General features: G+C 48.8%; 1 protein-coding gene across 1 annotated transcript in view; it reads right to left on the reverse strand.

Moving 5' to 3' along the window:
- LOC135056555 (uncharacterized) overlaps positions 1–14027 on the reverse strand; it is a 637874-nt gene extending 623847 nt beyond the window's left edge. The window contains exons 1-2 of the mRNA XM_063961888.1: positions 13977–14027; positions 1885–2033 (exon numbers count right to left, since the gene is read on the reverse strand). Of these exons, the coding sequence (XP_063817958.1) occupies positions 1885–1962 (78 nt within the window). The 5' untranslated portion in view covers positions 1963–2033; positions 13977–14027. The remainder of the gene's footprint in view (positions 1–1884; positions 2034–13976) is intronic.
- Between the last annotated feature and the right edge of the window lie 2133 nt (positions 14028–16160).

Below are 16160 nucleotides of genomic sequence, written 5' to 3' on the forward strand. Positions count from 1 at the left end.
ATAAGATGCATACTGTCACGTATTTCTTTCACCCATGCAGGCTCTTGGTGTGCCGGCAGCGCCACCACATTACAACTCTGTGTCCCTAAAATGCCTTCCTCCGGGGAGAGCTCCCTGCCTCAGACATGTCTCACACGTGTACAGCACACACTCACAGACACACTGGGACTTGTAAGGGGACAGACCCACAGCAAAATCTGTCAGAGGGACACAGTAAAGGAGCAGCCAGTTCACAACCCCAGCGCCAGTATGCAATGTCTGTGAACACACAATGCCCACAGACAACAGCGCTTTTATACAGTAATTCACACTTGTAATGCACCACAAAACGCATTGTACCCCCCTTATTTGCACCCTGTACTTGTGTCAGAAGTGGAGGAGAGGTCCAGCGTTGTCTCTGCAGCCTGAGGAGAGAGCGGAAATGGCACTGAGCAGTGTGCTGGCTGCCTGAAGAAGCTCCGCCCCTGCAAATGGCGCGTTTTTCACTCAGCAATGATTGTAATATTTATACTGGCGGGGGTAGGGCTGTGCCAGCGGCATCTTGTGCCCCCATTTGCGCCAGTTTTTCTGTATTATTTGCTGCCCAGGGTGCCCCCCGCGCCCTGCAGTGCTCTACGTGTGTGGGCAGCAATGGCGTGCTGCGCTCCTGCCTGCCGCGCCTCAGCCGTCACTTTACTTGCTAGAAGATCCTCTTCTGTACACTCACCTGTCTTCTGACTTCTGGCTCTGTGAGGGGGGTGACGGCGTGCTGTGGAAGTGAGCATCTAGACACGGCTAGCGTTCAGTTCCCTTCAGGAGCTAATGGTGTCCTGTCAGCCAGAAGCAGAGCCATGAAACTCTTCAGGAAGTTGGTTCCTACTTCTGCCCCCTCAGTCCCACGAAGCAGGGAGACTGTTGCCAGCAGTACTCCATGAAAATAAAAAACCTAACATAAGTATTTTCAGAGAAACTCGGTAGAGCTCCCCTGGAGTGCATCCAGTCTTGCCTGGGCACATTTCTAAACTGAAGTCTGGAGGAGGGGCATAGAGCGAGGAGGCAGTTCACACCCATTGAAAGGTCTTGAGAGTGCCCATGGCTCCAGCGGAACCGTCTATACCCCATGGTCAATAAGTGGACTCCAGCATCCTCTAGTACTTATGAGAAATAAGTGCTGTCACTGTGACAATCCCAGACCCCCTCACCCTCCCAGTTATGTCTCTGTATTACTATTATAGATATAGGCGATGTTACGATGAAGCTCCCAGATCCTCTGACCTCCCCAGTCAGGTCCCTGTATAATTACTATAAAGGATGTCACTGTGACAATTCCTCAACAGTCACGTTCCTGTATTATTATTATAGGTATAAGTGATGTCACTGTGATACTCCCAGATCTCCTCACCTCCCCAGTTATGTCCCTGTATTACTATAGATATAAGTGATGTCACTATGACACTCCCAGATACCCATCACCTCCCCAGTGACGTCCCTGTATTATTATAGATATAAGTGATGTCACTGTGATGCTCCCAGATCCCCTCACCTTCCCAGTCATGTCCCTGTATTATTACTATAGCTATAAGTGATGTCACTGTGACGCTCCCAGATCCCCTTACCTCCCCAATCATGTCCCTGTATTATTACTATAGATATAACTGTAGTCACTGTGACACACCCATATCCCCTCACCTCCCCAGTCACGTCCCTGTATTATTACTATAGATATGTGACATCACTGTCACTCCCAGATCCCCTCACCTCACCAGTCATGTCCCTGTATTATTACTATAGGTATAAGTGATGTCACTGTGACACCCCCAGATCTCCTCACCTCCCCAGTCATGTCCCTGTATTATTACTATAGATATACGTGATGTCACTGTGATATTCCCAGATCCCCCTCACCTCCCCAGTCAGCAGGTAGATGATCTTCAGGGAGAGATTTATTATCCTCTCCATCTTCTGAATCTTGTCCGTGTCCATCTTCAGTAATCAGTGAGAATACAGAACGTGTAACATATAATAAACACTCTGGTTCTTCAGAGTTTGGGATCCTAGAAATAAATATAATTTAATATACATCACAGAGAAGACATGTAACATAGTCAGATATGTAACACTGAGTGACTAGTAAGTCTCTTTGTCCCCAGCCATAGGGCCCTGTTCAGTGATTCCCATAAGTTCATGAACCAGCCGACATCACAGGCTGCTCCCCCTGTATAATAATAATAATAACAACAACAACAACAACAACAGGCATCTTCTCCTGTATAATATTAATAACAACAGGACACCACAGACTGCTCCTCGTGTATAATATTAATGACGGACACCACAGGCTGCTCCACCTGTATAAAAAATAAGATTTTACTTACCGGTAAATCTATTTCTCGTAGTCCGTAGTGGATGCTGGGGACTCCGTAAGAACCATGGGGAATAGACGGGCTCCGCAGGAGACAGGGCACTTTAAGAAAGAATTTGGATACTGGTGTGCTCTGGCTCATCCCTCTATGTCCCTCCTCCAGACCTCAGTTAGAGAAACTGTGCCCGGAAGAGCTGACAGTACAAGGAAAGGATTTTGGAATCCAGGGCAAGACTCATACCAGTCACACCAATCACACCGAATAACTTGTGATAAACTTACCCAGTTAACAGTATGAACAACAACGGAGCATCAGATCAACCCTGATGCAACCACAACATAACCCTTATTTAAGCAATAAATATATACAAGTATTGCAGAAGAAGTCCGCACTTGGGACGGGCGCCCAGCATCCACTATGGACTACGAGAAATAGATTTACCGGTAAGTAAAATCTTATTTTCTCTAACGTCCTAGTGGATGCTGGGGACTCCGTAAGGACCATGGGGATTAAACCAAAGCTCCCAAACGGGCGGGAGAGTGCGGATGACTCTGCAGCACCGAATGAGCAAACACAAGGTCCTCCTCAGCCAGGGTATCAAACTTGTAAAACTTTGCAAAAGTGTTCTAACCTGACCAAGTAGCTGCTCGGCAAAGCTGCAATGCCGAGACCCCTCGGGCAGCCGCCCAAGAAGAGCCCACCTTCCTTGTGGAGTGGGCTTTTACTGATTTTGGAAGCAGCAATCCAGCCGCAGAATGAGCCTGCTGAATCGTGTTACAGATCCAGCGAGCAATAGTTTGCTTTGAAGCAGGAGCACCCAGCTTGTTGGATGCATACAGGAGAAACAGCGAGTCAGTTTTCCTGACTCTAGCCGTTCTGGCTACATAAACCTTCAAAGCCCTGACCACATCTAATAACTCGGAATCCTCCAAGTCACGAGTAGCCACAGGCACCACAATATGTTGGTTCATATGAAAAGATGACACCACTTTTGGCAGAAATTGTGGACGGGTCCGCAATTCTGCCCTGTCCATATGGAAAACCAGATAGGGGCTTCTATGTGACAAAGCCGCTAATTCTGGCACACGCTAGCTGAAGCCAAGGCTAATAGCATGACCACCTTCCACGTGAGAAATTTTAACTCCATGGTTTTGAGTGGCTCAAACCAGTGTGACTTCAGGAAACTCAACACCACGTTAAGATCCCAAGGTGCCACTGGAGGCACAAAAGGAGGTTGAATATGCAGCACTCCCTTTACAAACGTCTGAACTTCAGGAAGAGAAGCCAGTTCTTTTTGAAAGAAAATGGATAGGGACGAAATCTGGACCTTAATGGAACCCAATTTTAAGCCCAAAGTCACTCCTGACTGTAGGAAGTGAAGGAAACGGCCCAGCTGGAATTCCTCCGTAGGGGCATTCCTGGCCTCACACCAAGCAACATATTTTCGCCATATACGGTGATAATGTTTAGCCATCACGTCCTTCCTAGTCTTTATCAGCGTAGGGATAACTTCATCCGGAATGCCTTTTTCTGCTAGGATCTGGTGTTCAACCGCCATGCCGTCAAACGCAGCCGCGGTAAGTCTTGGAACAGACAGGGCCCCTGCTGCAACAGATCCTGCCTTAGAGGCAGAGGCCATGGGTCCTCTGTGAGCATTTCCTGCAGATCTGGATACCAAGTCCTTCTTGACCAATCCGGAACAATCAGTATCGTTCTCACTCCTCTTTTTCTTATGATTCTCAGCACCTTGGGTATGAGAGGAAGAGGAGGAAATACATAAACCGACTGTAACACTTACGGTGTCACTAGTGCGTCTACAGCTATCGCCTGAGGGTCTCTTGACCTGGCGCAATACCACTGTAGCTTTTTGTAGAGGCGGGATGCCATCATGTCCACCTGTGGCAGTTCCCACCGACTTGCAATCTGCGTGAAGACTTCTTGATGAAGTCCCCACTCTCCCGGGTGGAGGACGTGCCTGCTGAGGAAGTCTGCTTCCCAGTTGTCCACTCCCGGAATGAACAATGCTGACAGTGCTCTTACGTGATTCTCCGCCCACCGAAGAATTCTGGTGGCTTCCGCCATCGCCACCCTGCTGCTTGTGCCGCCTTGGCGGTTTACATGAGCCACTGCGGTGATGTTTTCTGACTGAATCAGTCGCGAAGCAGGGTCTCCACTTGACTTAGGGCGTTGTATATGGCCCTTAGTTCCAGGATATTGATGTGAAGGCAAGTCTCCTGACTTGACCACAGACCTTGGAAATTTCTTCCCTGTGTGACTGCCCCCCACCCTCGGAGGCTTGCATCCGTGGTCACCAGGACCCAGTCCTGAATGCCGAATCTGCGGCCCTCGAGAAGGTGAGCACTCTGCAGCCACCACACGAGAAACACCCTGGCCCTGGGGGATAGGGTGATCAGCCGATGCATCTGTAGATGTGATCCGGACCACTTGTCCAACAGATCCCATTGAAAGGTCCTCGCATGGAACCTGCCAAAGGGAATGGCCTCGTATGATGCCACCATCTTTCCTAGGACTCACGTGCAGTGATGCATAGACACCGGTTTTGGTTTTAATAGGTCTCTGACCAGTGTCATGAGCTCTTGAGCCTTCTCCATCGGGAGATAAACCCTCTTCTGGTCTTTGTCCAGAATTATGCCCAGGAAGGGCAGACGAGTCGTAGGAATCAACTGCGACTTTGGAATATTTAGAATCCAGCCGTGCTGTTGTAACACTTCCCGAGAGTGTGCTACGCTGATCAGCAACTGCTCTCTGGACCTCGCCTTTATGAGGAGATCGTCCAAGTATGGGATAGTTGTGACCCCTTGCTTTCGCAGGAGCACCATCATTTCCGCCATTACCTCTGTAAATATTCTCGGTGCCGTGGAGAGACCAAACGGCAACGTCTGGAATCAATAATGACAATCCTGTACCACAAATATGAGGTACGCCTGATGAGGTGGATAAATGGGGACATGAAGGTATGCATCCTTTATGTCCAGAGACACCATAAAATCCCCCCTTTCCAGGCTTGCGATGACCGCTATCAGCGATTCCATCTTGAACTGGAACCTTTTTTAGGTACATGTTCAGGGATACGGGAAAGGATACGCCATAAGCATCCATTTGGAAATCTGCAGTTTTTTATCTGTAGATTCTCAAGCCTTTTCACATAACTCATTTAGCTCATGTGAAGGGGGAAAGGTCACCTCCTGCCTTTTTTCCCCATACATATGAACCCTCTTGTCAGGGACTTGCAACACATCATTTATTGCTATAATCATATAACGGATGGCTTTAGCCAATTTAGGCTGTAACTTTGCATCATCGCCATCGACACTGGAGTCAGAATCTGTTTCGATATCTGTGTCAAGAATTTGGGATAGTGGGCGCTTCTGAGACCCTGACGGCCTCTGCGACATAGGATCAGGCATGGGCTGAGACCCCGACTGTCCTAAGGTTTCAGCTTTATCCAACCTTTTATGCAAGGAATTAACATTATCATTTAAAACCTTCCACATATCCATCTAATGAGGTGTCGGCGCCGTCGGCGGCGACCCCACATTCATTTGCTCCTGCTCTGCTTCCACATAGCCTTCCTCGTCGAACATGTCGACACAAGCGTACCGACACACCACACACACAGGGGATGCTCTTTTTGAAGACAGTTCCCCCACAAGGCCCTTTGGAGAGACAGAGAGAGAGTATGCCAGCACACACCCAGCGCTATATGTCCCAGGAATCACACAGTAACTTAGTGTTAACCCAGTAGCTGCTGTATATAATGTTTATGCGCCTAATTTATGTGCCCCCCCTCTCTTTTTACCCTCTTCTACCGTGAATCTGCAGGGGAGATCCTGGGGAGCTTCCTCTCAGCGGAGCTGTGGAGAGAAAATGGCGCTGGTGAGTGCTGAGGAAGAAGCCCCGCCCCCTCAGCGGCGGGCTTCTGTCCAGCGTTTCTGTGTAAAATTATGGCGGGGGCCCACGCATATATACAGTGCCCAACTGTATATATGCCCAACTTTTGCCAAGAGGTCCTAATTGCTGCCCAGGGTGCCCCCCCTGAACCCTACAGTGACCGGAGTATGTGGGTTTAATGTGGAAGCAATGGCGCACAGCTGCAGTGCTGTGCGCTACCTCAGTTTGAATACCGGAGTCTCCTGTCGTCGCTTTTGAAGTCTTCTTGCCTCTGTCACCGGCTTCTGTCTTCCGGCTCTGCGAGGGGGACAGCGGCGCGGCTCCGGGATCGGACGACAAAGGGTGAGATCCTGTGTACGATCCCTCTGGAGCTAATGGTGTCCAGTAGCCTAAGAAGCAGGACCTATCTTCAGTGAGTAGGGCTGCTTCTCTCCCCTCAGTCCCACATAGCAGAGAGTCTGTTGCCAGCAGATCTCTCTGAAAATAAAAAAATCTAACAAAATACTTTCTTACAGCAAGCTCAGGAGAGCTCACTAAATTTCCCCCTGCTCGTCCGGGCACAGATTCAAACTGAGGTCTGGAGGAGGGACATAGAGGGAGGAGCCAGTGCACACCAGTATTCCTAACTCTTTCTTAAAGTGCCCTGTCTCCTGCGGAGCCCATCTATTCCCCATGGTCCTTACGGAGTCCCCAGCATCCACTAGGACGTTAGAGAAAATAAGAAATTACTCACCGGTAATTCTATTTCTCGTAGTCCATAGTGGATGCTGGGTACTCCGTAAGGACCATGGGGAATAGCGGGCTCCGCAGGAGACTGGGCACTCTAAAAGAAAGATTAGGTACTATCTGGTGTGCACTGGCTCCTCCCTCTATGCCCCTCCTACAGACCTCAGTTAGGAAAACTGTGCCCGGAAGAGCTGACATTACTAGGAAAGGATTTGGAATCCAGGGTAAGACTCATACCAGCCACACCAATCACACCGTACAACTTGTGATAACTATACCCAGTTAACAGTATGAAACAATAATGAGCCTCATTAACAGATGGCTCATAACAAAACCCTTTAGTTACGCAATAACTATATACATGTATTGCAGAGAGTCCGCACGTGGGACGGGCTCCCAGCATCCACTACGGACTACGAGAAATAGAATTACCGGTGAGTAAATTCTTATTTTCTCTGACGTCCTAGTGGATGCTGGGTACTCTGTAAGGACCATGGGGATTATACCAAAGCTCCCAAACGGGCGGGAGAGTGCGGATGACTCTGCAGCACCAAATGAGCAAACTCAAGGTCCTCCTCAGCCAGGGTTTTAAACTTGTAGAATTTTGCAAATGTGTTTGAACCCGACCAAGTAGCAACTCGGCAAACTTGTAAAGCCGAGACCCCTCGGGCAGCCGCCCAAGAAGAGCCCACTTTCCTCGTGGAATGGGCTTTTACAGATTTAGGATGCGGCAGTCCAGCCGCAGAATGTGCAAGTTGAATCATGCTACAGATCCAGCGAGCAATAGTCTGCTTTGAAGCAGGAGCACCCAGCTTGTTGGGTGCATACAGGATAAATAGCGAGTCAGTTTTCCTGACTCTAGCCGTCCTGGAAACATAGATTTTCAGGACCCGGACTATGTCCAGCAACTTGGAATCCTCCAAGTCCCGAGTAGCCGCAGGCACCACAATAGGTTGGTTCAAATGAAACGCTGATACCACCTTAGGTGAAATTGGAGACGAGTCCTCAATTCCGCCCTATCCATATGGAAAATCAGGTAAGGGCTTTTACATGACAAAGCCGCCCATTCTGATACACGCCTGTCCGAAGCCAAGGCCAGCAGCATGACCACTTTCCACGTGAGACATTTTAGCTCCACGGTTTTAAATGGCTCAAACCAATGCGACTTTAGGAAATCCAACACCACGTTGAGATCCCAAGGTGCCACTGGAGACACAAAATGGTGCTGAATATGCAGCACTCCTTTAATAAAAGTCTGAACTTCAGGCAGTGAAGCCAGTTCTATTTGGAAGAAAATCGACAGAGCCGAAATCTGGACCTTAATGGAACCCAATTTGAGGCCCGTAGTCACCCCTGACTGTAGGAAGTGCAGAAATCGACCCAGCTGAAATTCCTCCGTTGGGGCCTTCCTGGCCTCACACCAAGCAACATATTTCCGCCATATGCGGTGATAATGTTTTACGGTCACATCCTTCCTAGCTTTAATCAGCGTAGGAATGACTTCCTATGGAATGCCCTTTTCCTTTAGGATCCGGTGTTCAACCGCCATGCCGTCAAACGCAGCCGCGGAAAGTCTTGGAACAGACAGGGCCCCTGCAGTAGCAGGTCCTGTCTGAGCGGCAGAGGCCATGGGTCCTCTGAGATCATTTCTTGAAGTTCTGGGTACCAAGCTCCTCTTGGCCAATCCGGAACAATGAGTATAGTTCTTACTCCTCTCCTTCTTATTATCCTCAGTACCTTGGGTATGAGAGGAAGAGGAGGGAACACATAAACCGACTGGTACACCCACCGTGTCACTAGAGCGTCCACAGCTATCGCCTGAGGGTCCCTTGACCTGGCGCAATATCTGTTTAGCTTTTTGTTGAGGTGGGACGCCATCGTGTCCACCTGTGGCCGTTCCCAATGGTTCACAATCAGCTGGAAGACTTCTGGATGAAGTCCCCACTCTCCCGAGTGGAGGTCGTCCCTGCTGAGGAAGTCTGCTTCCCAGTTGTCCACTCCCGGAATGAACACTGCTGACAGTGCTATCACGTGATTATCTGCCCATCGAAGAATCCTTGTGGCTTCTGCCATTGCCACCCTGCTTCTTGTTCCGCCCTGGCGGTTTACATGGGCGACCGCTGTGATGTTGCCTGATTGAATCAGAACCGGATGGTTTTGACGCAGGGGTTCTGCTTGACTCAGGGCGTTGTAAATGGCCCTTAGTTCCAGAATATTTATGTGTAGGGAAATTTCCTGACTCGACCATTGTCCTTGGAAGTTTCTTCCCCGGGTGACTGCCCCCCAACCTCGGAGGCTTGCATCCGTGGTCACCAGGACCCAGTCCTGTATGCCGAGTCCGCGGCCTTCGAGCAGATGAGCACTCTACAGCCACCACAGCAGAGACACCCAGGCCCTCGGGGACAGGGTGATTAACCGATGCATCTGGAGATGCGATCCGGACCACTTGTCCAACAGATCCCACTGGAAGATCCTTGCATGGAATCTGCCGAAAGGAATTGCTTCGTAAGAAGCTACCATCTTTCCCAGGACTCGGGTGCAGTGATGCACCGACACCTGCTTTGGTTTCAGGAGGTCCCTGACCAGAGATGATAATTCCTGGGCCTTCTCCTCGGGAGAAATATCTTCTTCTGTTCTGTGTCCAGAATCATGCCCAAGAACAGCAGACGCGTCGCAGGAATCAGCTGCGACTTTGGAATATTCAGAATCCAGCCGTGCTGATGCAGCACTTCCTGAGATAGTGCTACGCTAACTAGTAACTGCTCTTTGGACCTTGCCTTTATAAGGAGATCGTCCAAGTACGGAATAATCATGAATCCCTTCTTTCGGAGGAGCATCATCATTTCGGCCATTACCTTGGTAAATACCTGCAGTGCCGTGGACAGACCAAACGGCAACGTCTGGAATTGGTAATGACATTCCTGTACCACAAACCTGAGGTACTCCTGGTGGGGTGGATAAATGGGGACATGCAGGTAAGCATCCTTGATGTCCAATGACACCATAAAATCCCCCTCTTCCAGGCTTGCAATGACCGCCCTGAGCGATTCCATCTTGAACTTGAACTTTTTTATATAAATGTTCAAGGATTTTAAATTTAGAATGGGTCTCACCGAACCGTCTGGTTTCGGTACCACAAACATTGTGGAATAGTAACCTCGTCCCTGTTGAAGGAGGGGTACCTTGATTATCACCTGCTGAAGATACAGCTTGTGAATTGCCGCCAGTACTACCTCCCTTTCTCCGAGGACAGCAGGCAAGGCAGATTTGAGATAACAGCGAGGGGGAGTCGCCTCGAACTCCAGCTTGTATGCCTGTGATACTACTTGCAGAACCCAGGGATCCACCTGTGAGCGAGCCCACTGGTAGCTGAAGTTCCGGAGACGCGCCCCCACCGCACCTGGCTCTGCCTGTGGAGCCCCAGCGTCATGCGGTGGACTAGAGGAAGCGGGGGAAGATTTTTGATCCTGGGGACTGGCTGTCTGGTGCAGCTTTTTCCCTCTTCCCTTGCCTCTGGGCAGAAAGGAAGCGCCTTTGACCCGCTTGCTTTTCTGAGGCCGAAAGGACTGTACCTGATAATACTGTGCTTTCTTAGGCTGTGAGGGAATCTGAGGTAAAAACGTCGACTTCCCAGCTGTTGCTGTGGATACGAGGTCCGAGAGACCATCCCAAAACAATTCCTCACCCTTATAAGGCAGAACCTCTATGTGCCTTTTAGAATCAGCATCACCTGTTCACTGCCGGATCCATAATACCCTCCTGGCAGAAATGGACATTGCATTAATTCTGGATGCCAGCCGGCAAATATCCCTCTGTGCATCTCTCATATATAAGACGACGTCTTTAATATGCTCTATGGTTAGCAAAATAGTATCCCTGTCGAAAGTATCAATATTATCTGATAGGGTATCAGACCACGCTGCAGCAGCACTACAGATCCATGCTGAGGCAATTGCGGGTCTCAGTATAGTACCTGAGTGTGTATATACAGACTTCAGGATCGCCTCCTGCTTTCTATCAGCTGGCTCCTTCAAGTCGGCCGTATCCTGAGACGGCAGTGCCACCTTTTTTGACAAGCGTGTGAGCGCCTTATCCACCCTAGGGGATATCTCCCAACGTGACCTATCCTCTGGCGGGAAAGGGTTTGCCATCAGTAACTTTTTAGAAATTACCAGTTTCTTATCGGGGGAAGCCCACGCTTCTTCACACACTTCATTCAACTTACCTGATGGGGGAAAGAACACTGGCTGCTTTTTCTCCCCAAACATAATACCCTTTTTGGTGGTACTTGGGTTAATGTCAGAAATGTGTAACACATTTTTCATTGCCGTAATCATGCAACGGATGCCCCTAGTGGATTGTGTATAGGTCTCATCGTCGTCGACACTGGAGTCAGACTCCGTGTCGACATCTGTGTCTGCCATCTGAGGTAGCGGGCGTTTTTGAGCCCCTGATGGCCTTTGAGACGCCTGGGCAGGCGCGGGCTGAGAAGCCGGCTGTCCCACGGCTGTTACGTCATCCAGCCTTTTATGTAAGGAGTTGACACTGTCGGTTAATACCTTCCACATATCCACCCACTCTGGTGTCGGCCCCGCAGGGGGTGACATCACATTTATCGGCACCTGTTCAGCCTCCACATAAGTCTCCTCATCAAACATGTCGACACAGCCGTACCGACACACCGCACACACACAGGGAATGCTCTGACTGAGGACAGGACCCCACAAAGTCCTTTGGGGAGACAGAGAGAGAGAGTATGCCAGCACACACCACAGCGCTATTTAATCAGGGATTTACACTAACAGAAAGTGATTTATCCCTATAGCTGCTTTTTATATACAGTTTGCGCCTAAATTTAGTGCCCCCCCCCGCCTCTCTCTTTAACCCTTTGAGCCTGGAAACTGCAGGGGAGATCCTGGGGAGCTGTCTTCCAGCTGCACTGTGAAGAGAAAATGGCGCCAGTGTGCTGAGGGAGATAGCCCCGCCCCTTTTTCGGCGGACTTCTCCCGCTCTTATAATTATTATGGCAGGGGATTTTTGCACATATATAGCTTATTAGGCTATATTATGTGCCATTTGCCAATGTAAGGTACTCTAATTGCAGCCCAGGGTGCCCCCCCCCCCCCCCCCAGCGCCCTGCACCCATCAGTGACCGGAGTATGTGGTGTGCATAGGGAGCAATGGCGCACAGCTGCAGTGCTGTGCGCTACCTTAATGAAGACCGAAGTCTTCAGCCGCCGATTTCCAGGATGCTCTTCTTGCTTCTGGCTCTGTAAGGGGGACGGCGGCGCGGCTCCGGGACCAGACGACCGAGGCTGGGCCTGTGTTCGATCCCTCTGGAGTTAATGGTGTCCAGTAGCCTTAGAAGCCCAAGCTAGCTGCAAGCAGGTAGGTTCGCTTCTCTCCCCTTAGTCCCTCGCTGCAGTGAGTCTGTTGCCAGCAGATCTCACTGAAAATAAAAAAACTAACAAATACTTTCTTTACTAGAAGCTCAGGAGAGCCCCCAGTGTGCAACCAGCTCGGGCCCGGCACAGATTCTAACTGAGGTCTGGAGGAGGGGCATAGAGGGAGGAGCCAGTGCACACCAGATAGTACCTAATCTTTCTTTTAGAGTGCCCAGTCGCCTGCGGAGCCCGCTATTCCCAGTGGTCCTTACGGAGTCCCCAGCATCCACTAGGACGTCAGAGAAATAATAACTGGACACCAGAGGCTGCTTCCTCTGAATAATAACAACAACAACAACAACAAAAACAACAACACCACACCACAGGCTGTTCCCCCTGTATAATAAAAATAATAGGACACCACAGGCTGGTACTCCTGTATAATAATAATAATAATGTTATTATTAATATTATTCAGCTGTAGCAGCCCGTGGTGTCCTGTTATTTTTTGTATTATTATTATTATTATTATTATACAGTAGGAGCAGCCTGTGGTGTCCTGTAATTATTTGTATACAGGAGGAGCAGCCTGTGGTGTCCTGTTATTATTATTATTAAGAGGACACCACACGCTGCTCCTCCTGTATAATAATACTACTACTTCTAATAATAATAATAATAACAATAACAACAACAACATGACACCACAGGCTGCTCCTCTTGTATAAAACTAATAACAGGACACCACAGGCTGCTCACCCTGTATATTAATAATAACAGGACACCACAGGCTGCTCCTCCTGTATAATACAGGTTGAGTATCCCATATCCATATATTCCGAAATACGGAATATTCCGAAATACGGACTTTTTTGAGTGAGAGTGAGATAGTGAAATCTTTATTTTTTTATGTCTCAATGTACACAAACTTTGTTTAATACACAAAGTTATTAAAACTATTGTATTAAATGACCTTCAGGCTGTGTGAATAGGGTGTATATGAAACGTAAATGAATTGTGTGAATGTACACACACTTTGTTTAATGCACAAAGTTCTAAAAAATATAGGCTAAAATGACCTTCAGGCTGTGTGTATAAGGTGTATATGTAACATAAATGCATTCTGTGCTTAGATTTAGGACCCATCACCATGATATCTCACTATGGTATGCAATTATTCCAAAATACGGAAAAATCCCATATCCAAAATACCTCTGGTCCCAAGCATTTTGGATAAGGGAGACTCAACCTGTAATAATAACAACAGTATACCACAGGCTGCTCCCCCTGTATAATAATAACAACATGACACCTCAGGCTGCAACCCCTATATAATAATAATAATAATAATAATAATAGGACACCACAGGCTGTTCCCCCTGTATAAAAATAATAACAGGACACCACATGCTGCTCCCTCTGTATATAAATAATAACAGGACACCACATGCTGCTCCCTCTGTATATAAATAATAACAGGACACCACATGCTGCTCCCTCTGTATATAAATAATAACAGGACACCACAAGCTGCTCTCCCTGTATAATAATAATAACAGGACACCACAGGCTGCTCCTCCTGTATAATAATAATAATATATAGCACCATTACCTGATGTTTCCTCTTTGCTTCTTCCCACCTAGAGACCCGGATGATGTTATGGGGCACAGGGGGCGGGGATTAGGACGGATGTAAGGTGACACGCGGAAGTGAAGTGGAACGCACAGGATGAATGAGTGGTGGGCCGCACGGACCGGAAGTGAGCGGGAACGCGGAAGTAGGGTGGAACGCACAGAGCGGAAGTGGCGTGTCCCGGGCTCCGGAGCTGTACCGCTGCAGAGGGCTCCGGCCTGGGGTTCCCAGCTGTGTGTGTGGGGGATGATTAGTGATATAGGGGGCGGTATATGAGTGCTGGACCCCCCTCCCCCGCGGTGACTGCTCTGCATGGTAACCCCTTAGTGACCAGACTTCCTGTTACCATGGTAATGAGTGTCCCCATAGTGGGATATTTCCATGATGCAGCCCTTGTACAGCACTAGGTGGGTGTCAGTGACTGAGGACCCCTGACACTCATGCAGCTGCTGTTACATCATGCCATGGCGCTGTGACGTGTAGGTGCACACGGTATTAGCCTGTGGGGTGTATGTGCTATTAGTGGCCACATACACATATTATGGTAATATAGCAGTAGCTCTCCCTATCAGAGACCGGTTACTACACTGTCACTGAGCGCTACTGAGAGTGACGCCGCCGCAGTGATGTCACTGAGCTGGGAGTGGTCATGGGGATCCCCTAATAGCCGCCTCTGGCTCCACACAGACCCAGTGATAGTGGTGCCAGGGCTAGTAATCTCACAGGGTCTCTCCTGCAGCCCCAAACACCCCTCAGCCCCCCTGTGTAATATAGCGGAGAGACGTCAGCCATATTGTGCCTCTCATGTGACTCCGCTCAGCGCACACACCCCCAGTCATTTACTATACAGGAGGTGAGGATAATGGTGACATACACAGGCAGCAGTCTCACTCACCTGCCCAATCCCTCTTGGACTGTCTCCACTCGCTCCACTCTGCAGCCCATAGGTCAATTCCTGAATACATTCTATTCATATATATTGTGACAGGAATCAGATAGACCGTTCACAGCGATACAGGTTCACTTTAGTACGGGTCCAGGGGTTCTAATGTCCCCGCCCCCTACTTGATGCTAGTCACCATCAGAAGCATTGTTCCCTTGTGCCTGGAACCCTTTTACCACACTCTTACAGGTGCCTGTAATCAACTGCTTATCAACCACAAGTAACAGTAACACCTGACCTGAATTCTTATTATCCATAATCATGTTATTCTAAATCCATGTCAGATCCGTGTTGTCTTCTCCACACTCCTCTCCCCTCTCCCCTTAGCTTCAACCACCCTGGTGTAGCTAAGAGTTTTCCAGGTGAGCTTTGCATCTTGCCTACATCTATTTGTGCCACCCATACTGGAAGACACCCCTCAGCTAGCTTTCACAGATCCCCTTCTTCACCGCAGGGTTGCTAGGAGGGTCAGGACCAATAAACTTTCTAGACGGGGGACATCTGTATTGAGGTGCTGTTTCCCCGGATGATGATGCACCTCAAATTTGACCCGCTATAAGGCCAGAAACCAGCGAGCCACAAGTGCATTGCCTACTTGTGTGCATCCACTGTAAGGGTGCATGGTCGGTGATTAGCCGGAATTCTCAGCCCAATAAATAGTATCTTTGGGGCAGAGAATTCCATCTTTGCTTTGCCAGCTTCCATCAGAGGAATTTGCCAGTACCCCTTCGTTAAATCTAGTGTGGTGAGATACTGGCTTGTTGCTAAATGTTTTACCAGTTCATCAACCCAGGGCATAGGACCGAAATCACAATGAGAAAGTTTAACTTTCTGAAGTCATTACAGAATCTCAAAGCTCCTGAAAGCTTGGGCACAAAAACAATGGGATTATTCCATCACTGTTTGACTCCTCTATGACCCCAATGTGCAGCTTCTCTTCCACTTTTCATGTTACTGCTGCCCGTTAGGCCTCAGGTATACGATGTGACCTTTCTTTTCTCACCACCCCGGGTGGAGTAATAATATCATACTGTATGATATGGGTTTTCCCCAGGAGCACGGAGAACACATCCTGGTACCGTGGTACTATGTTTACCACTTCTCGTTTCTAGCTAGGACTCATGGTGACTTCAATTGGCATTTTATATTCTGGGGTTTTCACGGCCACTAAAGAGAGCTGACTGGCACTTTCTTTCCAAGGCTTCAACAAATTCACATGG

This window comes from Pseudophryne corroboree, chromosome 3 (genome assembly GCF_028390025.1).
Source record: "Pseudophryne corroboree isolate aPseCor3 chromosome 3, aPseCor3.hap2, whole genome shotgun sequence".
Classification (NCBI taxonomy): Eukaryota; Metazoa; Chordata; class Amphibia; order Anura; family Myobatrachidae; genus Pseudophryne; species Pseudophryne corroboree.